General features: G+C 43.1%; 1 protein-coding gene across 1 annotated transcript in view; it reads right to left on the bottom strand.

Moving 5' to 3' along the window:
* Positions 1–26,737, bottom strand: part of capn9 (calpain 9) — a 66,365-nt gene that overhangs the window by 3,200 nt on the left and 36,428 nt on the right. Inside the window, exons 7-19 of the mRNA XM_080191925.1 lie at positions 26,259–26,344; positions 24,356–24,433; positions 19,757–19,917; positions 15,913–16,082; positions 14,790–14,998; positions 14,117–14,153; positions 13,372–13,455; positions 11,846–11,903; positions 8,758–8,822; positions 7,114–7,182; positions 6,944–7,022; positions 4,943–5,059; positions 1,068–1,126 (exon numbers count right to left, since the gene is read on the bottom strand). Of these exons, the coding sequence (XP_080048051.1) occupies positions 1,068–1,126; positions 4,943–5,059; positions 6,944–7,022; positions 7,114–7,182; positions 8,758–8,822; positions 11,846–11,903; positions 13,372–13,455; positions 14,117–14,153; positions 14,790–14,998; positions 15,913–16,082; positions 19,757–19,917; positions 24,356–24,433; positions 26,259–26,344 (1,272 nt within the window). The remainder of the gene's footprint in view (positions 1–1,067; positions 1,127–4,942; positions 5,060–6,943; positions 7,023–7,113; positions 7,183–8,757; positions 8,823–11,845; positions 11,904–13,371; positions 13,456–14,116; positions 14,154–14,789; positions 14,999–15,912; positions 16,083–19,756; positions 19,918–24,355; positions 24,434–26,258; positions 26,345–26,737) is intronic.

Genomic DNA, 26,737 nt, shown 5'->3' with positions numbered 1-26,737 from the left:
TTCTGTGGCTCAGTGAGTAAGCAGGGTATAGGTTCAAGTCTCACAGCACAGAGACTTAAGTACAAAATCTAGGCTGACTCTCTAATACTGAAGTTTGCTGCACTGTTGGGTATCTTGTCTTTTGGATAAATTGTTAAACCAACATTAATTAAAGACAGGGCGCCAAATGAAAAGTGCAAATATAGTAGAATTTTTTTAAAAAGTTATGTTGCAAAATTGATTTCAGAGGATGAAGTATCTGACTGGAAATAAACTGTGCAGTTGGGAGACAGATTTTGTTGGAATCTGCTACTCAAATAAAATGACTTCTTTTGCCACTTGGTGATGCCATGGTCAAGTATATCCCTGATGTGGATATGCCAGTGTTGGACTGGAGTGGGCACAGTAAGAACTCTCACAACACCAGTTTAAAGTCCAACAGGTTTATTTTGGAATCACGAACTTTCAGAGCACTGCTCCTTCATCAGGTGAGTCACTCACCTGATGAAGGAGCAGCACTCCAAATAAACCTGTTACGAGTATATCCCAACATTCGCATGGAATGTTAACTCCATGGATTTTTGGACATGCGTTTTATGTCGTTTCCATTCCCATGTACATGTAAATGGCCTCATGTTGTTTCAGTGTTTGGGGCAGTGGTTCACAACTGGTGGGCTTGCCGCACATGTGCCAGTTGGGAAAAAGCCACATGTGCATGGTTCAGACTTTTTACACTGGTCAGGCCTATCCACATAACCAGCAGGACTTGGAGCTGAAGAGAAAGGCTCCATGTGCCTGCACAAAATGCAGAAACTCAACAGGGTGCAAAAACCTTAAGAGAAGTGGCAGAGATTGAGGCTAAAAAACACAGGCTAGAGGACAGGGAGAAGTTAAAAATTAAGTTCTCAATAAGAAAGAAGAGAAAATAAATTTTAATTATCATATAGAGGTATGTCATGACATAGAAAAGGGGCATTCATCCTGGTATAGATGTGTGTGGCCGTATATAAGGATCTGCAATAAAAACTGGAAGTGCCTATCCCAGAGTTAAATTCAGACAAAGTGTTGATTGAAGCGTAATTTCTTACCTGCATCACATTCATTGTCACCTCACCAGTCTGCCGGGAGTCAAATGACTTAAACAGCCCTGTTTTTAAAATAAAATCCACAATGAATACAATGGCACATAACACACAACTGCTATTGTTTCAATGATTTATTCATAAAGGCATGAGAAATTTGCCTTTTGATTTAATGAAAGACAAATCTGGGTGGCACAGTGATCAGCACTCCTGCCTCACAACAGCAGGGACTTGGGTTCGATTCCCAGCTTGGATCACTGTCTGTGCTGAGTCTGCATGTTCTGCCCATGTCTGCGTGGGCTTCCTCCGGGTACTCCGGTTTCTTCCCACAGTCCAAAAGACGTGCTGGTTAGGTGCATTAGCCATACTAAAACAGGCGCCAGAGTGTGGCGACCGGGGGATTTTCACAGTACTTCATTGCAGTGTTAATGTAAGCCTTCTTATGACACTAATTAATAAACTTAAAAGAAATACTTAACCACAAATAGTTGGATTTAAAAGTCAGTAAATAAGCTTATCCGTTCTCTGGGATTAAATTTTAGTTGATTAAGTACCTGACCCCACGCAGCACAACCTTGGTCTCTTTGTTACAGACCAATGAGCTGGGATTGCCCTGCTGATTTGAGCGGAATCAGAGTTTGGGCCTCTATCTACTTTGTGGATCACCGATCAACAAAGAGGACAGACACAGATCTGATGGGACTGGACAAAATATGGACAAAAGTATGTCCAAATTACATGCAGATTGACCTGACCAGTACCTGTTTGTATTTCTGCACTCAGCACTGTGCAGACTCAGCACAGACAGTGATCCAAGCTGGGATTCCTCCCAGTTAGTTGAAATCCCAATTGATAATTTTCCTCCTTATTCAAAGTCTTCCATTAATGAAATACTCCCTCATTACTAAAAATCCCAATTCCTGCTATCTTATTATTTTCCCAGTTGCACCAGATGTGTTAAGAAAAGCCTCAAAATCAGCACTCATATGTCCAGTTTTGGTTAAATATATAACAGACATGGAATCAGCATAGCATAGAAAGAAAATACTTTGTTCATTATTTCCATGCCTACTCTTTGTCACTTATTCAATTAGCCCTACTATCCCTACAGCCCTCCAATATCCAATTTGTTTTGAAAGTTATTGTTGAATCTGTTTCCACCACCCTCTCTTAAAGTTTATTTATTAGTGTCACAAGTAGGCTTACATTAACACTGCAATGAAGTTACTGTGAAAATCCCCTAGTCACCACACTCCAGCATCTGTTTGAATACACTGAGAGAGAATTTAACATGGCCAATGCACCTAATCAGCACTTCTTTCAGACTGTGAGATGAAACCAGGGCCCCCAGAGGAAACCCACACAGACACAGGGGGAATTGCAGACTCCGCACAGACAGTGACTCAAGCCAGGAATTGAACCTGGGTTCCTGGTGCTGTAAGGCAGCAGTGCTAACCACTGTGCCAACCACAGAGAGCCGTTTGCGATCATACAACTTGCTGTATGAAAAACCTCCCATCACACTTCTGGATCTTTTGCCACCAGGGACCCAAGTTCAATTCCAGGCTTGGGTCACTGTCTGTGTGGAGTTTGGACATTCTCCCCTTGGCTGCATTTGTTTCCTCGGAGTTCTCCAGTTTCCTTCCACAGTTCAAAGATATGCAGTTTAGGTGGAGTGGCCATGCTAAATTGCCCTTAATGTCCAAAAGATGTGTAATTTAGTGGATTAGCCATGGTAAATGATTGGAGTTATGGGGACAGGGCAGAGCGGCTGGCCTGGGTGACATGTTCTTTTGGAAAGTCACTGCAGATTCAGTGGGCCGAATGGTCTCTTTCTGCACTGTAGAGATTTTATAGATTCCTCTGGTTGCCAATGAAAATAGTTCCTCCTTATTTACTCTATCAAGACCCTTCACAAATTTTGAATACTTCTATTAAATCTCCCCCTAACCTCAATCCAATGTCTCTCGCACCTTCACATAACTGAGTTCTTCATGCCTGGTACCACTCTGATATGTCTTTCTCTCTCTCTCCAAGGCTTTGATGTATATAAGTTTATATTAGTATTTATTAGTGTCACAAGTAGATTTACATTAATACTGCCATGAAGTTACTGTAAAAATCCCCTACATGTACTGCAGAAAGCGCAAAGCGATGGAATAAAACTGATCCTTGTGTAAAAAGGATGGGATACAAGGAAAGCAGCTTAATGGCTTAAAGACATGGCTGGATATTCCTTGACAGTGGCAATGGTTCTTTAGGTTAGCAGGCACGGTGTCACAGTAGTTAACACTGCTGTCTCACAGCTCCAGGGACCTGGGTTTGATTCCTGACTTGGGTCATTGTCTATGTGGAGTTTGCACATTCTCCCTGTGTCTGCATTGGTTTTTTCCAGGTGCTCCTCCCACAGTCCAAAGGTTTGTGGGTTAGGTTGATTGGCCATGCCAAAATTGCCCCTTAGTGTCCTGGGATGCATAAGGTAGAGGAGTTAGCAGCGTGGAAATGAGGGTTTATAGGAGGGATTGTTATCGATGCAGACTCGATGGGCTGAATGGCCTTCTGCACTGTAGGAATTCTATGATGCGCAGTAAGCTTCGAGCCTACAGCAGCAAGATCACCACAAGGTGGCAGAACGTTACTACCTCTACAGACTTTGGTGCCTTCAGCAACCTTAAATAGCTCAAAGCAGCCCAGGTCACCTCACAATGTTGTCAGCCAAAATTTGACAGACGCACAGCAGGTAATATTAGGACAGGTGACCAAATGCTTGGTCAAAGAGGTGCATTTTTAGGAAGGAGAGAGGGAAAGGTGGAGCGATTTAGGGAAATAATTCAAGAGGCTCGAGCCCAGGCAGCCGAAGGCACGACCGTCAGTGATGAAGTGATGGGAAATGCTCGCGAGGCCAGAATTGGAGGAAGGCAGAGATAGTGGATGGTTAAGTAGCTGGAGAAATAGCCAGGATTAAGGCTGTGGAGGGATTTTTAACACAAGGATGGGAATTTTAATTTGGAGGTATTGTCTGGCCAGGAATTAGTGCAGGACAGTGAATAGATGTAATAGATGGATGTTAGGAGAGGGGCAACAGCTTTGGAAGATATGAAATTTATGGAGAGCAAGAGGTGTGAGGCTGGTTAGGAAATTATTGGAATAAAGTCCTGTCTTTCATTGTCGCTGGGTCAAAAACCAGCAAGGCCCTCCTGAGCAGCACTGTGGGTGTACCTACACCAGACAGACTGCAGCAATTCATGAAGGCAGTTCACCAGTTCTTCTCAAGGGCAATTAAGGATGGGCAATAAATGCTGACCTAACCAATGATGCCCAAATCCTGAGAAAATATTACAACATTTTCTGTCAGGGATACTGTTTATCATAGCCAACCTCAGTTAAAAAAAAGACAGATTGTATAAACATAGAATCCCTACAGTGCAGAAGGAGGCTATTCGGCCCATCAAGGCTGCACCAACCACAATTCCACCCAGCCCCTATTCCCGTAACCCCTCATATTTATCCTGCTAATCCCGCTGACACTAGAGTTAATTTAGCATGGCCATTCAACCTAACCCAACATCTTTGAACTGTGGGAGGAAACTGGAACACTTGGAAGAAATCCACGCAGATATGGGGATAATGTGCAAACTCCATACAAGCCTGCATGATCACATTGCTGTTTATGGGAGCATAATGAGCTCGAATTAACAACCATGTTTTCCACATTACAACAGTGATCAAGCTTCAGAAAGTAATTCATTGGCTGAAAGGTGTCATGGGATGTCCAGAGGTCGTGAATGGTGCTAGCATTTCCATTGAAAGATCAGGAGACTGTCTTGGTCAGTGAGGGACTGCAAGTATCTTTTTCTGATAGTTAACTAATTAATACTCACTGAATGAAGTTTCCAATCGAACCACGCAACGGAGGAAGTTATCAAAATCAACTTGAAGGTACTCGTCTGTGTATCGGAGGACCAACAGCTGCAGTAACTGGTTGTTGATGTGAAACCCTGGAGACCAACAGTTGCAGTTTAATTACAATCAGAGCTGAATTGGAAACCAAACCATTGAGAGACCTGACACCCAGAATTTCACCCCAGCACATTGGACAGAAGCCAGGAGACACAGATCTTGTGACCACTTTCCTCTGATGCACTCCACATTTTTCATTACACAAAGCCCCCTTTATGTGTCTTCTGTGGCTGCAACCATGTTCTTTTACTCCTGTTGGTCCCTCTAAACCCCTCCAGTCACGAATGCTAAGCTTAGACTGTCTGAATAATTACTACTACTAATAATGATGAAAAAGGATTCTGTAACATTTATCTTTCACATTTTCTGTTAAGGCACTGACCTGGAATCTAGTTACACTTGGATCACTATTATCCTGAAATCACTATTCCTAATCCTAGTAATGCTGGGATCACTATTCCTAATCTCAGTAATGCTGGGATCACTATTTCTGATTCCACTAATGCTGGGATCACTATTCCCGATTCCAGTAATGCTGGGATCACTATTCCGAATCCCAGTAATGCTAGGATCACTATTCCTGATTCCAGTAATGTTGGGGTCACTATTCCTGATTCAAGTAATGCTGGAATCACTATTCCTAATCCCAGTAATGCTGGGATCACTATTCCTAATCCCAGTAATGCTGGGATCACTATTCCTAATCCCAGTAATGTTGGAATCACTATTCTTGATCCCGGTAATGCTGTGATCAGAACTCCAGATCCCAGTAATCCTTGGATCATTATTCCAGACCTTAGCACTGCTGGGATCACAGCTCCTTGTGTTTTTGCTTCAAGTCCCGATCTCTTTCATTATTCAACCTGCCCATTGTATTTCAGCACAGAAACACCAACTCCAACTAAAAGTTGGAATTTACCATCCTTGTTGATGGTATCAGCTGTGGCTATGTCTGTAGCAATCTTGTCTCGGAGTCAAAGTTCATGTGCTCATTGTTTAGTCATATTAACAGTCAGGGGACAGGAACTAAGCATAATGAGGATGTACTTTCTGGGTGCCACAATCCACTGCTGCCCTGCAGTGAATTTTGGCACAAACAATGTACCTGCCTGTCTGATCCTATCTCGTCTGATGTTCTAGCACAGCTGGTCCCAAGGTCCAGTAACAATCCCAGCTCCGTCAAAGTGAGGGAGGACATTTGAGGGAGCGAGGGATGGGGGGAGGAGGTCAGGTCAGAGGGAACTAATCTTTGGGCAGCTGTGGGGGCAAGAATCGCACCCACGGGGAGATGTGGTGGGTGAAGTCCTGTGTGAATGGGGGAAATCCCCTGTGGGTTGGGAGGGGAGTGAGGAATACTGTTGGGGATGAGTGAGGTGGGGGATCAGTCCTGTTGGTGGGGAAGGGGTTGGCGGGCTTGGGGGTTGGTGGTAGCCTGCATCTTTACAATAGTTATCCAGAGGAGGATTATATTCTTTTAACTTTTCCACAGCAACTTGGTGTAACCCATTGCTCAGGGAAAGTCTGAACTTTCTGGCAATTGCCATGCAAACCCTTGCCTGGGACATTCTGAGAGGGGTTCCCCACCAATCTGACACTGGGGAACTCGGAGGTTACAGCCAATGACCCAAGTCCCACTCCAGAGTTATAAGTACATAATCAAGACTGAAATTCCAGTGCAGCATTGAGGGTACTCCAATGGCCTGAGCAATATATATCCTCAATCAACAATACTGAAAGACGATTTGGCCATTTACACAGTTCTGTATCTGGGAGCCTGCTGGTTGTTGCGTTTCCTTCAAAAACTGTACACAACCCCTTTGGCTCCAAAGAGCTTTGGGATGTCCTGAGCTTTGAAAGCCACAGTATAAATGTAAGTTCTTTTTCTTGGCTTTCCTTCTTGACTTGTGTGCCCAGTTCCTTACCTGAGTTTTTGGCAGCAATTCGGAGCTCATGGGCTGATATGGTCCCTGTGTTGTCATGGTCGCAACTCAGGAAAGCACTCTGCAAATGGAGGAAATTGGGAAGCAAAGTGAGACCTGACAGATTAACCAGATGGGAATCGGTAAAGGCTGACACATCAATGCTTCCTTACCTTCCACTGCTTCATTCGATTCCAGAAGATCTTAAATTCATCAAACCCAAGTCCTTCAGCATTGTCCCTCTGTGTTTGAGGAGCAGTCAAGGAATAACTCTTCATTTTGTAATTCTTTACACTTTTTCAGCTAACACGTCTCTCTCAGCCAATAACAAAAACTCAGATTGGATTCTGGTTGAGTCTGCCCAGCCTGTGAAACATTTTCTACATTAAATGTATCTAAGATACGTCAAGCATTCCCAACAGCAAATAAACTTGTTAGCAGACATTTAAGAACTTGACATATGCTCCATGCTCAATATGCTATTTGCCTGATGTTGGTGCATTAATAGGCTGATATTTGGATGGTAGTTATACATTTGATGGGGGCCGTGCATCCATGAGGTTTCAATCAATTGGTTTTGGTCATCAGGAAGCTGAATGTGTGGCCGCCATGTGGTAGCACTCTTGCCTCTGAGACAGAAAACTGTGGTTTCACTTAGTCCCACTCCAAAGATTTAAATACCGAACCCAAGTTTATACTTGTGTACGGTACCAAGAGAGTGCCACACTGCTGTCTTCTTGTTATAATGTACAGCACTTTTGCATGCATTTAGTATGTTTCCAAACATTACATCTACAGTATTTCAAATGTGTTAACATAATTCTAAACATTATGGGTGCAATCTTTCTGCCCGCTGTGCTCGTCGATTAGCTTGGCAGGACGGGAAATTTAAGCTGAAGTCCAATAACACCAATCACACCCAGGAGTGAGACGTTCGCAATCGTCCCAGGCCATTTTTGCTGACGTAATCAGAGGCTGATTTAAATATTTATAAAGTAATTTAACTGTGATCAGTGAGCTCGGGACACAAGAGCCCAGGCTCACTTAGCTTACCAGCCTCGCCGGTGGAGGTTCTCACTGGTGAGGATCTCGTATGGTCCCCACCAACGGGGGACCTGATGTGATGGCCTCGCCAGTAGGACTGGAGGCCATTGAGGCACCCCCAGGAGGTTGGGGGCAAGGCCGACACTGCCAGCCAGGCACCCTCGTACTGCCAGCCAGGCACCCTGGCACTGTCATTGAGGTGTGGCCTCACAGAGTGGAGCCGGACAGAGACTGGTGGGAGAGGTCCAAGGAGGGCAGGGAAGGGAGGAAATCTGCATTGTGAGGTGGGTTGCTGATGGTGTGGCAAGCAACCGGGAGTCAAGACAGGCAATGGGGGTAGGGGCTGCATGTATGAGAGATGAGGGTGCATGCCTAGCAGTCTACAGCCGGCTTCCTTAGTGTGCTTAGGCTGTGTCCCCGCTACCAGTGTGAAACTCCGGACTGCCAAAAAAACTCACAGCATAAGAAAATTACACTGAAAATACTGGAGTGAAACATTCCGGCTTCCAGACTTTTGTGACACTTTTGGGAAAATTCCACCTGTATCTACAATATTTTGTGCACGTTTAGAACATTTCTAAACATTACATCTGCAGTATTTTAAACGTTCAGAACATTTCCATATGTTTAGATAGAGAATTTTCAGATATTTGCGTTATACAGTTTTTAAGTAAATGAGCCCTAATTTAGTAAGAAAATATTATTTTGATGATCGTGCTTTGCAGGTCACTAAATATTGACCAGGTTGAAGCAGGAAAGAAATTCTAGGATACATGGTAGAGAGACACAATACTGCGGCAAGTCTCAATGTCAAAACCATCGGGCGCCATTTCCTTTTCTGTAAAACAAAGAAAGGTAAATGATGAAACCAAAAGAGAAAATGCTGGAAAATCTCAGCAGGTCTGGCAGTATTTGTAAGGAGAGAAAAGAGTTGATGTTTCGAGCCTAGATGACCTTTTGTCAAAGCTAAAAGGCATAGAAAGTAGGGGATATTTATACTGCAGGGTGAGGGAATGAAGGATGAGTCATAGCCACAGATACTAGGGAAATCAGTTAATAGCTGTCCACAAAGAGAATAAAGGCTGTGAATGGCCAAACGGCAGAGAAGCTAAAATGAAGATGTTGGGGGAGTGGGGGAAGAAAAATGGATGGGACAGAGGTAAGATTTAGAAAAGGAGAAGCAAAGGGGGAGAAACGGTAAGGGAAGGGGCGTAATGCAGGGGAAAAGAGTGGGAAGAAAATTAAAGAAAGACATAAAGAAATAAAAGGTAGAGAACAGTAAAAAATTAATAAAATAGAATGAAAACAAAGGGGTCAAGGTGGGGTAGAGCAAATCATCTGAAATTGTTGAATTCAGTGTTGAGACCGGAAGGCTGTAAAGTATCTAACTGGAAGATGAGATGCTGTTCCTCCAGTTTACATTGAGCTTCACAGGAACATTGCAGCAGGCCGAAGACAGACGTGTGGGCAAGGGAGCATGATCGTGTGTTAAAATGGCAAACAACTGGAAGGTCAGGGTCCTGACTGTGTACAGACTGAAGGTGCTCAGCAAGGCGATCACCCAGTATACACTTGGTCTCTCTGTAATTGAGGAGACCACATTGGGAGCAGCGAATGCAATTCACCAAATTGGAAGAGGTGCAAGTGAAACACTGCTTAACCTGGAATGAATGTTTTAGACCTTGGATGGTGAGCATAGAAGAGGTAAAGGGACAGGTATTACACCTTCTGCGATTGCATGGGAAAGTGCCATGAGTGACAGGAGAGGTGTTGGGTATAGTGGAGGAGTGGACTCGGTTATCCTGGAGGGAATGGTCTCTGCGGAATGCTGATAGAAAGGAGTGAAGGGAAGATGTGTTTGGTGATGGTATCACGCTGGGGTTGGTGAAAATGGCAGAGGATTGTGCTTTGCATGCGGAGGCTGATGGGGTGAAATGTGAGAACAGGGGGGACTCCTTCCTTGTTGTGGGGGCGGGGAAGGTGGGATGGTGGGGTCGTGGTGCAGGAGATGGACTGCACGCTATTGAGGGCCCTGTCGACAACTGTAGATGGGAATCCATGGTTGCAGAAAAAGGAGCACATATTAGAAGCACCACTTTGGAAGGTGGCATCATCAGAACAAATGTGACGGAGGTGAAGGAGCTGAGAGAAAGGGATGGATTCCTTACCAGATATGGGGTGTAAAGAACTGTAGACCAGATAGCTTGGGGAGTCAGTGGTTTGTAATGGATATTGGTAGATAGTCTATTGCCGGAAATAGAGACAGAAAGGTCAAGGAAGGGAAGGGAAGGAAAGTTTCTGAGATGGACCAGGTGAAGGCGATGGAGGGGTGGAAATTGGAAGGAAGTTGAATAATTTTTCAAGGTCTGGATGAGAGCATGAAGCAGCACCAAAACAGTCATTGATGTACTGGTAAAGGAATTGTGGGAGGGGACCCGGGTAGGCTTGGAACAGGGAATGTTCCGCATACCCTATAAAAAGACAAGTGTAGCTAGGACCCATGCGGGTACCCATTGCTACTCCGTTGATTTGGAGAAAGTGGGATGAGTTAAAGGAGAGGTTGTTGAGAGAGAGAACAAGTTCAGCCAGGCAGAGGAGAGTGGTGATGGATGGGAATTGTTCAAGCCTCTTTTCAAGAAAGAAGCAAAGAGCTCTCAGGCAGTCCTGGTGTGGGATGGAGATGTAGACATATTGCACATCCATGGTGAATAGGATGCTGTTAGAGCCTGTGAACTGGAAGCTGTTAATATGATGCAGGGCATCAGAGGAATCCTGGATGTAGGTGGGGAGGGAATGGACCAGGGGAGTGAGGATGGAGTCAAAGTAAGAGGAAGTAAGTTCAGTGGAGCATGCTGACACAATGGGCCTACCATTTTGGGAAGTAGGTAGAAACGGGCTGTCCAGGATTGGGAGAATATGAAGTTGGAAGCAGTGGGGAGAAGGCATCTGGAGGAAATGAGGTCAGTGATGGTGTTGGAGATAATGGCTTGATGTTCAGTGGTGTTGTCATAGTCCAGGGGGAGGTAGGAGGAAGTATCTGAGAGTTGGCACTCAGCCTGTACGAGGTAAATGATGAATACCACTGCCCCCTACCGATGGGTAACATTCAGTTCCTGTAGAGACAACTCCTTAGCACGCATGATCCATCAACTACGACTCCCTCCTATGAGGGAATATGACCAAGCTTAGCCATTTTAGGCAGGAGCTGGTCAGATCCTGTACCCCATTGTGACAAACCCCCATAGCCTGCACAGGGAACTGCTGAGTGACCTCCCTGTAGGATTTATTGAATATGAGGTCCCTGGGGATTGGTAATTAACTCATCAGGTGGAGCTCATATACCGAGTCCTGTATAAAGCAGGACCCTAAATGGGTCCATTATTTGATTGTCTGGATTGGGATCTGTTTGTGTTCACCATGGGCTTTTGATTTTGCTTTGCTTTATTTTGTGCAATAAAAGCACTACTTCTTCACAGCTGATTCCTGGAATTATTATACCCATGGGTGATGAAATTGATAAGAATTGAATTATTTTTGTATAGACCCCAAAGGAACAGAGACTCCCGTTCAAGTTCCGCACAAGTAATTTGGGAGCCCTGCCTCAACACAGTTATCTGAACTCCCACCCACCTTCGCAACCGACTCAACTCTGACCACACCTGCCCAAACCGCACCTGTGTGGCTTCTGTCAATTTATTTATACAGTGGCTTTGATATGGGAGTGGGAGGGCGTTGGGCACATTTACCACAGGAAATGGGTGTATAGCCAGTAGCCTCCTAAAATCGACCCCAGTGCAGCATTAAACTTCCACACAAACAAGAAGGACTCCTGTTAGCCAAAGCTGTAGGCAGTGAACTCACGTTTTGAGAACACGGTATTTAAAATATCTTGCAGTTCGTAAGCATTGACTTCCAAATCCTGAAAGACAAGAGTGCAAAGGATAAGGTGACGCATTGGACGTTATGTCACAACAATGCCTGTTTAGAAGGATCTGTTTTGTTCTATAGAACGTTACACCTGACAGACCATTCAGCTGGACTTTTCTATAACAACTATTATGATCTACTCTTGCCTACTCTAACCCTTCTTCTTTGACTAATACATCACAAAGAAAGACCATCGCCGCTTTCTAGATTTAAACTTAGGAAGTAAAATGCAAGGAAATGGATTAAACACCCCATAGAACATATTTCCAACTCCGAGTGTTTCCTGAGCAGTTCCTTCGAAATCCACATGCTCCACTCCTGAGATTGTAAGTACACAGGCTCAAAGCACCACATCTGCCCCAGATTCCAAGATTGGGAATGATTGGCGCAAGTCCATCACCACTTCCAAAAAAGAGAATTGACCTGTGCTGTGTCAGTCTCCTGAATATACCATGTTCTCGCTCCTGAATCTCCCATGTTCCCACTCCTGAATCTCCTGTTTTCCAACTCTTGAATCTCCCGTCTTCTCCCTCCTGAATCTCCTGTCTCCCCACTCCTGAATCTCCGGTGTTCCCATTCCTGTACCCGCTGTGAACCGATGAATATTTCGTCCTCAAGCCTGCTCCACTGTTCAATAAGATGATGGCTGATCTGTTGGGGCCTTCACTCCATTATGTTGCCCAATAACCTTTAATTTCCTGGTTTGTCAAGAATCTACCTGCTTCTGCCTTAAAAATATTTAATGGCCCAGGCTCCACCGTCTCTGGAGAAGAGCGTTAGAGACTCACAACCCTCAGGGAAAAAAATTCTCCTAATGTCCAGCTTATATGGGAGAGCCTTTATTTGCAAATGATAACACCTTGTTCTAGTCTCTCCCACAGAGGGAAACATCTACAGATCACCTCTCAAACTCCAGTGAATTCTGGAGTTTGATACGGCCTGCCCAACTATTTCTCATAAGATAACTCCTTCATCACAGGAATCAATTGAATGAATCTTTTCTGAACTGGTTCTAAGAGCAACTCATTTCTTTCTTAAATAAGATGACCAAAACTGTACACAGTACCTAGATGAGGTCACACCAATGTCAGTGCACAAATGCAGAAAAACATCCCTACTTTTATATTCCACTCCCCTTGCAATAAAGAACATTCTATTTGTCTTCTTCACTCACTGCATACTAACCTCTCATATACCAGGACACCCAGATCCCTCTGCCCCCCCCATCTTTCTCCATTTAAATAACATGCTACTTTTCTATTCCTACCTAAGTTGACAAGTTCACATTTTTCCATATTATACTTCATTGCCAAATGTTTTCCGCTCACTTAACTTGCCTAACTCTCCCTATGGACTGCCTTTGTCCTCTTCCATCCCACTCCCAACTCCACATGTTCTCACTCCTAAATTTCCTGTGCCCTGTGTCACTAACAGATTATTTAACGATAGTTGCTGCTCACCTTCCCTGAGATTTGTTCAAACAGAGAGCGGAACTGCTTTTCCTCTTGGCTTTCCTGCTCGGGGCTGGCTGCTGATTTTGGTGGCTGCAAGAAGCAAGATCATAAAACATGTTACATAAATACAAGTTCTCTCTCTTTCTCACAGAGGTTAGAATAGAATCCTACAGTACAGAAGGAGGCCATTTGGCCCATTGAGTCTGCACTAACCACAATCCCACCTAGGTCCTATCCCCATAACCCCATACATTTACCCTAGCTAGTCCCCTGACACTAAGGAGCAATTTAGCATGGCCAATCCACCTAACCTGCACATTTTTGGAGTGTGGGAGGAAACCAGAGCACCTGGAGGGAACCCACACACACACACGGGGAAATGTGCAAACTTCACACAGTCACCCGAGGCTGGATTTGAACCCAGGTCCCTGGCACTGTGAGGCAGCAATGCTAACCACTGTGCCTTCCACAACTTAAGGATGGCACCCAATCTCGAGGAGAAGAGAGAAAATTTTTAAGGACACCCTGAAGGCCTTGTTGAAAAGGAGACAAGTTGACATTGGTGTATTGAAGGACCTTGCCACAAAGCATACCATGTGGCAGCCTCTCATCCAACACGCTGCAACACAGTCTGAAACATGGCCACACAAGTCCGCTACAGAGAAGTAACAAAAGCCATAGGAGAGAAAGCAGGTGACCCTGACATTTTATTCCAGAGTTAAATGTTACTAAGCTTAAAGAAAACACTCACCTCTGGTAGATCCGCACCAATTTTATCCCCCATTTCACTGCAAATAATAAATAAATATTAATAAGAGCTTAACTACTTTGCATGAACATCATGAGAAATATGATACTGTAAACTCGGCTCTGGTTGTTGGAGAGGTAATTGGTGATGGTTGGAGAGGTAGATTGGTGATAAATTGGAGGGGGGTTGGCAGTTGGTGGGGTGGTTGGAGGGACAGTTGGAGGGATGGTTGATAATGGTTGGAGGGCAATTGATGGGATATTTGTTGATTGTAGAGGTAATTGATGGGATATTTGTTGATGGTTGGGCAAATAGTTGGTAATGAAAGGGGGTGCAATGGTGATTGGTGATGGTTTGTGATGATTAGAAGGAGCAATTGATGATGGACAGATGGATAATTTGAGGGAGGGTTTGAGTGACATTTGGATGGAAAAGATGATAGTTTGAAATTCAGGAGTGAAGTGACAAACTTGCAGTTATTCCCACCACCTGAGCTGTGAATGAGAGTAAATGCAACAATAACTTTTAAAAGGAAATTGGATAAATATTTGAAAAGGAAAAGTTGCAGGCCTATGGGAAAAGAATAGGGGAGTGGGACAAGTTGGTTAGGATTAGTACATGCACGATGGGCCAAATTATCTCCTCAAAATCAACAAGAACTTATTTCTAATCTTACAGACTTAAAGCTTTCTTCTCTGAAATAAATCGAACGATGAATTCAGCCTCCTCTTCTGGTTGGAAAGTAGTAGGGACAATAATATATTCTCCTGGGGGAAGTTTAAACCTTTCGGAGTTTTCCCGTATGTTAATGTACGTCTTACTCTTCGCTTTTGAACTATGAAATCGGAAGAACTCTTTCGGCAGATGATTAACGTCATTTTCCGCCTGGAAAACAAATCCAGCATCAGTGTAGCAAAACCCCACACTACCCATTACATAAATACATAATGAAAAATATTATCGAGGAAATAGCATTCAACGTGCTAAGGACAAACCTTCGCATATACTAAACCTCCAAAAACTTATTCCTCTTGTACTCCTACTGTTCCATTGAAGCCCACCCACTAGTGTGTGGCAGTGGGTGGCACAATAGTTAGCACTGCTGCCTCACAGTGTCAGGGACCCGGGTTCAATTCCCAGTTTGGGTCACTGTCAATGCAAAGTTTGCATGTTCTCCCTGTGTCCATGTGGGTTCCTCCAGGTGCTCCAGTTTCTTCCCAATGTTCAAATGACGTGCTGGTTAGGTACACTGGCTAGGCTAAATTCTCCCTCAATGTATCCAAACAGGCATTGGAATCTGGCGACTTGGGGATTTTCACAGTAACTTCATTGCAGTGTTAATGTAAGCTTACTTGTACATTATTAGACTGTAAATTTCAGTTCCCTAACCAATTGAAGCTCAGCCCTCTAATACCACAACTAATCAACTAAAGTACATTGAACGTGCTTTCCATCACAACGAAGTCCATCCTACTAGTACCCTAACTCACTCAATGAAGCCCATCATTCTCACACCCAAACTCACTCAATGATGTCCATCCTCTAATCCCTTAACATCCTCTTTGAATCCTGAATAGGAGACTGCTCAGTTGGTACTCTTGCCTAGGTATCAGAATGCTGTGCATTCAATTCTCACTCCAGGGCCTCTCTCCTACAACATGCCCTTATGTTGTCCTTTTCAATGTAACCCTCCGGACATTTAGCTCAGAGATTATCAAAAAAATTACTGAGGAGTTACTTAAAATTTCTGAACTCTGAGACTTTGTATTTATAAACCAGAATTAAAACATGAAATGTACCTCATAAATGGCGAACCCAATGGTCAGCATCTCGGCTCCTTCCTTCCGCAGTTTGCGCCTGTTTTTTTGCATGAGAGCTACAATAAATGTGCACTCATCTTTGCCATCTTCTTGCTCATCATCTGCCTCCAGCAGCTTTACTTTATACTGCGGATTGATCCAGAAAGTGTCTGCCAACAAAATGACCACAATATATAAAACTACAAACCTTTGACACCTCCAGGAATTTCTTTATTTCATGGAATCAATTGTGATGACACTGTGCTATTTTGATATATTTTATGTTTAAGATGGGGCTGCTTTAAAAGGCAGTGTTTTGTTACAAGAATCCACTTGTCTGGGAAGACATGCATCTTAAATGCTGAGAATGCAGGATAATAACTGATTTTAGCTAGGAATGTGTTACTTTATAGAGTTAATGGACCTTTTGTTGACTTACATGCTGGCATTTTACACTACGTATATAGAGTCATGTGGTTAATGGGAGGAGCAAAGCTTGCAGGAAAAGAAGTCTCATTTTCATTTTAAAATAAAGAGGAGTTGCTGCCTGGAACTGGTCAAAGAAAGAAGTCTCTCTCTCTCTCCTCAAGCTCTCTGAAAGCTCCAAGACTGTTAACCTAAGTCACAAGCAAATCTGCTAACTAAAGAGGAGTTTAACTAATAGTGATGGGTTAGCAGTTAAGAATTGTATCTTGTCATGTTTAAGTATTGTTCAGTTGTTAAAAATTAAGTTATAATTAAACTGTTGTTAAATGAAGTTTGTTTTGATAAAAACTCCCTAATTTGTCAGAATGTGAAACACCCTATCTTCACATTAATGCCAAAATAGAAAAATTGATGAGGTCTAGTCTGGCCTACTGGTATACCTTAAGGTTTCTGATCTGTACCCGAACAGGATTAACTTTTCGAACCATGGCATACTTCAACTAATAGAAGAGCTGAACCATTTTGTTTTAATGCCCCTCTGATTTGTAAAGGAAGTACAATTTTGCATCAATGTAGCACACTCCTCAAGCTTGGAAAATCCCGAAGCATTTTACAGTCAATTAAGTTTGAAATGGAGTCACTGTTGTAACGTAGAGAATGCAGCCGCCAATCTATAAACAACAAGATCCCACAAACAGCAATGAAATAATGACCAGATAACCTGTTTTTAGAGACGATGTCTGAGGGATGAATATTGACCAAGTGCCATTGGATCTTTTACATCCACCTGAGAGGACAGATGGGTCGTTGGCTTAGCATTTCATTCAAAAGTCAGTATCTCCGATATTGCAGCATTCCCTCCATACTGCAACGGAGAGTCAGTCTAAATTCTGTGCAAAAGTCTCTCAATGTCACTAACCCATAGAGATTTTTATGAGTGAAATCTCAGAGTGATTGAGCCATTGATGAAGATTCTGGGCATCTTACGCCCACAAAAACCTGGGCATCAGAACTAAATGCTGGGGTTTTTTTGAGGAAGGATCGATGAGGATTAAGATGTTGATGTGATGTACATGGACTTCCAGAAGGCATTTGATACAATGCTAGGCTTGTGAAAGAAGTTATACCATGGAATAAAAGGGACAATCGCAATGTGAATACAAAATTGGCTGAATAATAGGAAGCAGAGAGTAATGGTCAATGGATATTTTTCAGGCTGAAGGAAGATTTGTAGTAGTGTTCTCCAAGGGTCAGTATTGGGACCCTTGCTTTTCCTGATATATATTAATGGTCTACATCTTAGTGTGCAGAGGACAACTTCAAGTTAGTGGATGACACAAAACTTGGAACTGTGAAAAGGATAGTGTGGAACTTCAAAAGGACAAAGACAGGTTGGTGGAATGGGCAGATAGGTGGCAGATGAAGTTCAGTATGGAGAAATATGAGGTGATGCATTTTGATGGGAAGAACATGGAGAGACAATAAGGAGTAAAATTCTTAAAAGGGTACAGGAGAAGAGGGACCTAGGTGTAAATGCGCATAGATCATTGAAGGTAGCAGGACAGGTGGCAAGAGCAGTTAATAAAGCATACAGTATCCTGAGATTTGTTTATAGGAGCATAGAGTACAAAAAGCAAGGAGGTTATGCTAAACTTATACAAGTCACTAGTTAGACCTCAGCTGGTGTATTACATACAGTCCTTGGCACTACACATTAGGACTGATATGAATGCTTTGGAGAGAGTGCGGAATTGGTTTACAAGAATAGTTCCGGGGATGAGAAACTTCAGTTATGAGGATAGATTGGAGAGGTTGAGACTGTTCTCCTTGGAGAGAAGAAGGCTAAGAGGATATTTGATAGAGATGTTTAAAATCATGAGGGCATTGGGCAGAGTAGATAGGGAGAAACTGTACCCACTGGTAAAAGGATCAAGAACAAGAGGGCACAGAATTGATTTGCAGAAGAAGCAAATGTGAGGAAATTTTTTCACACAGCAAGGGGTTCGGGTCTGGAATGGGTCTGGAAGTGTGGTGGAGGCAGGTCCAATCGAGACATTCAATAGAAACAATGTGCAGGGATATGGAAAAAAGACCGGGGAATGGCACTAAGCCACGGTACTCATTTTGAGAGCCAGTGCAGACACAGTGGGCCAAATGGTTTTATTTGGTGTAGCCATAATTTTCTGATTCTTTGAAACAACATTCACATTTCTTTAATTTTTCAGTAACTTTGTTTAGTCTGACACCCGTCTGCGCTCCTCCAATAATTCTCATCCTTCATTTCTTAATACCTATTCCTTACAGCAAGCCTGTTTTAAATCTTTATTAGTTCTGCTGTCAAATTTTGTTCGATAACACCTCAGTCAAGCGCTATATAAATGTAAGATGTTGTTGCATTAAGCCATGATGCACACTTCCTCTCTTCCAGAAAGTAAGATAATTAGCTATAATCCATGAGGAGCCCATAGGCTTTGTTACAGAGGGACAACTGGTTATATAGCTTGAAGGGCACCACTCAGATCAAGCTTGGGGCAAGGAAAGGAGGGAGCTCTGCATGAACTATCACTACCCCTTCTGGTTTAACCAGCAGGCACCAGACAAAAACTCTTGATAACCATGAGGTTGGGACAAACAAAAGATGAAACTGAAGATAATGAAACAGGATATTGTAATTATGTAAGGTAAGATAAAGTCGTCATAGTCTTAGATGATGCTAGGCCTCAAAGGGGAGAGCTGACTGGCGGTGACATACCTGAGGATCACTGCACCTCAGGTGAGGGGATTGAGAAAGTGTGGCCTTCATGAATAACCTCAGCCAGTACAGGAACTGAACCCACATTGCTCTGTATCACAAACTAGCCATCCAGCCAACTTAGCTAAACCAACCCCATTATATATAGTTAAAGGAAGCTGGATAAGCCCCTAAGGGAGAAAGGAATTTTAAAAATAATTATTTATTCATTCATGGGATATGGGCATCGCTGGCTAGACCAACATTTATTACCCACACTCATTTTCCCTTGAGAAGGTAGTGGTGAGCTGCTTCCTTGAACTGCTACAGTCCATATAGTGTCAGTAATGCCCACAGCACCGTTAGGGAAAGAGTTCCAGGATTTTGACTTAGCGACAGTAAAGGAATGACACTATATTTCCAAGTCGGGATGCTCTGTGGCTTGGATGAGAACTTGCAGGTGATGGTGTTCCCATACATCCGCTTATCCTTCAAAGCGGTCACGAGTTAGGAAGGTGTTGTCAAAGGGCAAGTTGGGAGAGTGACATGAAAAGGGGTGGGAGGAGGTTTGCTGGGAGCATAAATACTGGCGCAGACCAGCTGGGCTGAATGGTCTGCTTTAGTGCTTTGCACTCGAAGGAGCTGAACATCTTTCTTCATCTACTGCTCCTTGTGAGTTTCCAGTACCTGTGAAGTTCCTGCAGCCTCCAGCTGTGCAGCCTTTGGTCCAAGCCCCTTCGAAAACTGTCATTTCCCATTTGTGAAAGGTATCAGTGTCCAGTGAGTCCGGAGTAAGATTACAGATCTCTACCGTGTCATAATACTTCTTAAAATCATCAAAGGACATCCTATGGAAAATGAGGAAATGCACAAACAAGTGAATTGTCTGAAAGGGCAGTGAAAGAAGATTCAAGAGCAGCTTTCAAAAGGGAATTGGTAAATATTTAGAATGGAAAGGCTTGGGGGAGGAAAGGGCTGGAGCAGTTGGACTAATTGGATAACTTTTTCAAAGAGTCATCACAGGCGCAAATGTCATATAATTCTGTGAAATCGTGGGTGGTATTCTCCAATCTCGACTGTGCTGCCCCCGCTGCAAGTGAGAATGAAGGGGTGTATTGACACAAACGAGCGCTGGAGTGTGGCAACTCGGGGAATTTCACAGTAACTTCACTGCAGTGTTAATGTAAGGCTTACTTGTGACTAATAAATAAATAAACTTTAAAAACTTTATTTAAAAAATTGGCATTCCAGCCAAAAATCCATTCATTTTCAGTAGCACTGAAGAATCCCAATCTCAAACAAGGACAGAGATTTTTGGTGCGTGGGAAAATAAAGCATTAGAATAATGGAAATACTGGAAGAGAATTGTTTAAACTCTCATCAGTGGCATAATTTTTGCATTAGGAATATACCAAAACTATCTCAATGACATGAAGAAAACATGCGTCAACACATACGCAGCTTGGACGGTAAAATAGACTTCAATCACATGCTTATGACTGTGAAAAGGACTGTAATAAACAAGAATCATAGAAATTACAACATAGGAGAAGTCTGTTTGGCTTATCATGCTGGTGTCGGCTCCTAAACTAGAACTCTGTGCTCCAATCTAATATTTTTGCTTCAGAGTGCAGTTGCCTTTCCCAAATAATGTGGAATTTTAGGTGTTCTCAGGAGAAAAGTGTTGTGGCACATTTCTCAGGAACATTCAGGAAAGCTCTTTTCTCACATGTCTGGTTCACTGGCTTTACAGTCTCTGCCTCAACAGTGACTGGTAGTCAAGACTTCCCTGTACCTAGCTCTTGTGCTCTTCCAATTCTGGCCTCCTGCATACCCACTATTTCCAATGCTCCATCAACTAGAGCTCTGTGTTCAGGTGTCTAGGTCCTAAGCTCTTGCATTTTCACCATACATTTTTCTTTGTCTGTCTGCTTACTTAATTTAAGATACTGCTTGAAACTTTCCTTGAGCAAGCTTTTGGTCATCTCTTCAAATATCCTTTTCTGTGGCACAGTGTCAAATTTGTCTGATAATGCTCCTACGAAGCACTGTGGGATGTTTTATCAAGTTAAAAGGCAACAGGCTAGCAATCTGATCCAGATAATATCATGAAAATAGATGAAAGTGCCTTGTGGATGCCTTGTGCATCACAGGAAGAAAAGCAACAAACAACCATGTGCTGTATAAATATAAATTATTGTTGTTCTATTGACACACTGGGTGAAAAGATTTTTCTGATGTATTCCCCAAGTCATATTCTTCAGGTCCATGCCCCCTCGTTGCCATGCACCAGCTAATGGATACAATGGGCAGGATTTTGCAACCTCACTTGGGTGAGGCTTGTAAAATCCCATCCGAGGCCAACGGAGAATTCTGTTCTGCGAGCCTCGCCCACCCTGTAAAATTCCAGCCAATATCACTAACATTGTGAAATTTCAGTCTTCTGGAAACCTGACTCAAGGACAGCTTCTTGCCTGCGGCCATCAGACTTTTGAATGGACCTACCATATATTAAGCTGATCTTTCTTTATTCTGCACTCTCTCCTTTCCTTCTCCTCTATGTACTCTATGAACTGTATGTTTTGTCTGTATTGCATGCAAGAAACAATGAGTGAGGTTTTCTGACCTCCCAGCCACATGTTTCCTGCTGGTGGAAGGAGATGTGGTGTTTGCTAGTGGCGGGATTCTGTGGTCCCGCTGCTGCCAATGAAAATTTTCATTGACGTCACCCGATGCCGGTAGTAAACCTGCAGACGTCGGTCCGCTGCCTGTAGGAACCGGAGAATCCTGCCTACGTGAATGGCCATCGAATTCTGGCCAATACGTTTCACTGTGTGCCAATACATGTGACAGGAATAAATCAAATTAAAATCAAAACCAAAACCTGTATTCAATCTTTCTTTAACCTTTTCCGATCCATTCACTTTGCTGCTATCAGCCTTACAAATCTTTGCTTTCCATGGCTCTAGTATCTTTCCTATAATAAGGCAGCCAGAAATCTAATATGGGCCAAATGGATGTCCTGTATAAATTCAACATGACTTTACTTGATCAATAATCAACTAGATTGAATTAAATCCATAAATCCACAAAATGTATACCTATCTAAATTCTAACTCAGGTTTTCTATTACCATTTGGCCACATCTCCCAAAAGGGTGAAGAGAAAGACCCATTCCAAAGCATTTTTAAAATTTAATGAAGAACTTTTGCAGCATAGTTACTGTTACAATGTAGGAAACAGGGCAGCCAATTTGCCCACAGCAAGATCCCACTGACATGGCATGGCAGCATAGCGGTTAGAACTGCTGTCTCATAGCACCAGGGACCCGTGTTCAATTCCCAGCTCGGGTCATTGTCTCTTTGGAGTCTGCACATTCTCCCCGTGTCTGCATGAGTTTCCTCTGGGTGTTCCGGTTTCCTCCCATAGTCCAAAAGACATGCTGGTTAGGTGCATTTGCCATGCTAAATTCTCCCTCGGTGTACCATTAGATTCCCAGCTTGGGTCACTGTCTGTGTGGAGTTAGCACATTCTCCCCATATCTGCATGGGTTTCTTCCACGTGCTCGGGTTTTCTCTCACACGCCAAAGATGTGAGCATTAGGTGTATTGGCCATTCTAAATTGCCCATTTGTGTCCCAGGATGTATAGGTTAGAGGGTTTAGAGAAGATGTGGGGTTACAGGGATAGGGGTTAGGTATGATTGTTGTTGGTGCAGTCTTAATGGGCCAAATGGCATCCTTCTGCACTGTAGGGATTCTATGATGATTCTATGATTACCAGAACAGGCATCAGAGTGTGGCGATCAGAGGATTTTCACAGTAACTTCATTGCAGTGTTAACGTAACCCTAATTATGTCACTAATAAGTAGACTTCTAACAATGTGATGATAACTAAGTGATCTGTATTTTTAATGATGTTGGTTAAGAGATAAATACTGGTCAGAACACTGGGAATACTCCCCTACTTTTCAAAATAGTTCAGTAGGGATCTTTAACATCCACCTAAGACCGTTTAACTTCTGATCTGAAAGGCAGCATCCCCATCAGTGTGACATTCCCTCAGCATTGCGCTAAAGCATCAACCTGAAATACATTCTAAGTCTTGAAGTGGGACTTGAGCCCACAGCCTTCTGATTCATAGATAAGAGTCATAGTGCAGAATCCTATCCACCTGGGATCTGAGTCCAATGCCAGTTGAATCTCCAATTCAGGATGAGTAAGATAGCAGTGATAGATTTCCCAAGTCAGCTCTTGGAGGCGGAGACCTGCTGTAATGACTATGTGTTGCAATCTATAAGCCCCTTAAAATAATTTGGGGTCCTGGGCAAACTAGGCTCTCTTGAGATGGTTACACAGGCCCACCTATCACTGGAAATCAAAATCCAGGGGACTAATCCCACAATCCTCAAAGCAACACAGAGCTCAACATTGAAAATACACAGACGACAACAAATGCATTAGAAGACACTTATCTCCTGTCGGCATATCATTGGCATTTGCCTGCGCACAATTAGGAAAACCAACTCTCTGGCATAGACCCTGGGAAATGCAGGATAAGGTTGGGTGGGTAGGTGCAAGGCAATGGCTAACTTGGCAGAATGCATTCCTCTAACATATTTCTGCTTTCACAGTATACGCACCAGATCTACCTGAAAGGTCTAACATTTTCCAGGTAAGTTCTGGAGCTAGAGTACACTATGCAGCTCTCGTCACTGCCACAGAGGGAAGACATGATTCCACTTAGGAAGTTACAGAGGAGATTTACCAGGATGTTGCCTTTACTGGAGAATTTTAGTTGTTCAGAAAGATTGGATATGTATATTTTGAAACACAGGAGGCTGAGGGGGGAATCTAAGCATGTAATATGATGAGAGGTTTAGATAGACTGGATAGAAAGGTCCTGTTCCCCTTAGTTGAGGGACCCATAACCAGGGGCGTAGATTTAGGGTAGATGGGAGGAAGTGTCGGGGTTAGAGGGGAAATTCATGCAAAGGATGATTGGGGATCTGGAACTCACTGCCTGAAAGAGCGGTAAAGGCAAAAAATGCTTGAATTGCTGTAAACTATAAGGCTACACACCCAAGAACTGGGAAGTGGGATGAAGAAGAGCAGCTGCTGGTCAGCTGGCATAAAAATAATGGGCAGAATGGCGTCCTTCCTGGCTATACATTTCTATGATTCTAACTACAGGATTGACAAAGTATCACACGAAACATTACAAGAATATATCAATTAGTTCTTAATGGGAATTCAAACTGCTTCCTAGGCATCAGCTATACTTTACCAGAACTCTCCATCATTTTTGGAGACCATGTTCAATTTTTGATATTCAGTGGCATCCACTGTCTTCCATTCAGGAGAGCTGCGAAGCAGAGAAAAAAAGTTAGCTACAGTCATATTTTACAGTCTAAGCATCATGAGGGCTGCACTGTGGGATATCAGAGGGGTAACTGTGACCAATGTGGGAATTGATGACAGTGCAGCATGTGAGGCAAACTCAGAGGCTCCTTCAGGATGTGGATAGGGAACAAAGCAGATATGAAAGGCAAAAGGTTATTATATTCCCCTAGTTGGAGTGGTCTCAATGCTTGACCAGTTGAGTTTCAGCTACAACATTAGTCAAGAAGCTCGATACAATTAGGAATAGAAGAGTTCAGGTGACCAATACTCCAGACCATCAAACAGCAACTCAACCAAATTATTTTTGACAACACTTTGCTCCCCTCTGATCGCCACCATCAAAAAAGACAAGAGCATTAATGTCTAGGGAATACCATCACCTCCTAGATTTTCTCCAAGTCACACACCACACTGACTTTAGTAGAAATCACCTCAGTACTAAATCAGTCTAGAAATTCATTAACTAACATCATAGCGGGAGCACCTACACCACATGGAATGCGGTGGAAGAGGGGAAGTCCTATCATCATCTTCTCAGGGAAAGAGAAAATCTCTATCACTTGGTGGAATAGTTCAGGGCGAGGGGAGAACTTTTCTTTTAATATTAGAGTGAAACTATTTAGGGATTACATCAGGAAGCACTTCTTTACACAAAAGAGATTGAAAACGTTAAACACTCTCGCCACAGAATGTTATTGAAGCTGAGAATCAATTGAAAATTTCCAGACTGAGATAGATGTATTTTTATTAGACAAGGGCATTAAGGGTTAGGAGGGAACCAAGGCAAGTAGATGGAGCTAAGGTACAGATTAACCAGGATCTAACTGAATAATGGGACAGGTTTGAGGGGCTGAATGGCCTCTTTCTTTACTAAGGAATAAGCTATAAATGCTACCTTGTCAGCATTGTAAGAACAAATCATAAAAGTTATGATAACTGCTTATGTCATGAAATTCAGTGATAGGTGTTTATATAGGGAATGTCAACACCAGGAAGTGATGTTTATGATTAGGAAGTAGATACAAGCTTTTTTGGATAATATTCATTAATTGCCCTGGGGATTTATATCGTATTGCACTGCGTGTTCACCTCAAGTGTGAAGATCTTTTTCTCCAACCACAGGTTGGGGTGAAATCTTTAGTTTACTCCTAGAGACAAAAATTAATATGGATGTGCCTGTTTTTCAGGCATAAAGCAGGCACCAGTTTAACAGTGGGCTGGCTAAATAAATGCATGATGTGGGTATGCCGGCGTTGGACTGGCGTAAACACAGTAAAAAGTCTGACAACACCAGGTTTTAGTCCAACCTACAATAGGTTGGACTAAAACCTGGTGTTGTCAGACTTTTTACTGTAAATAAATGCACCCAACCCACCACACAAGCAGTCAGCACGCACCTCACTTTACTTGCCCTTGCTTTACACGTGTAGCACTTCAGTCATACGGGTAGGTACAAAGCTACGTAGATAAAAATCAGCGGAATGTGCCAACCCTGTGCATGGGCAATAATGAACAAAATGTGGGCCGCACTCAGATGGGCTGCACATGGCTCCCAGGCTGCAGGTTACCCACCACTGGCTTATATCTTGAGATAGATAGAGGTGGGAAGAAACTCATGTGGACCAGAAACACCAGTCTAGAGTAGATGTGCCAAAATGGTCTGTCTCAATGCTACAAATTCAATGTAATCTTAACTCTTGGTGATTAAAATCACCAGTAAATTGAAGATGTACTGGACTGTGTTGTGCTTGCTTCCTATTCTGCTCCATGGTTAATCTGTCACCTACTCATCACTCCAGGATCCGCTCCACTCTACTTGACCCCAAGGATTTCTTACACGGATCAATTGTACTGGTCGACCTCTGGAGTTCACCTACAAAGGAGATAAGAGAGAGATCAGAGAATCAATTCGTATTCAAAGTGTGCCGCAAGTTTAAAAAAAACATCTGGAAAGATAAAAGATTTAATCTAATATGCCGAGTGGGGAGCTGTGTTAAAGGGTCATCCAGCTTGAAAACAAATTTGCAAAGCACTGGCCTCGCCATCTCCATTTGAAGATTCCCCCTGTCCCCCTCACCCCACCCCGTGCCACCCCACATTACTCCCTTGCCCCTTCTCCCCAAGAGTACAGTAAGAGATTGGGACGTAAGTAGATAAAGGGGTTATAACTCTGCGCAGATATATTTCTGAGTAAGCATTAGATGAAGCAGGACTACAGCCCACAGGAGCTTTTGGTCAGACAAGACCGTCCGGAGGAGGGGAGGGG

The sequence above is a fragment of the Carcharhinus amblyrhynchos genome, chromosome 7 (assembly GCF_965287045.1).
Source record: "Carcharhinus amblyrhynchos chromosome 7, sCarAmb.v2.hapA, whole genome shotgun sequence".
NCBI classification, from domain to species: Eukaryota; Metazoa; Chordata; class Chondrichthyes; order Carcharhiniformes; family Carcharhinidae; genus Carcharhinus; species Carcharhinus amblyrhynchos.
Note: the sequence above shows the minus strand (reverse complement) of the source record. Positions and strands in the feature narration are given on the sequence as shown.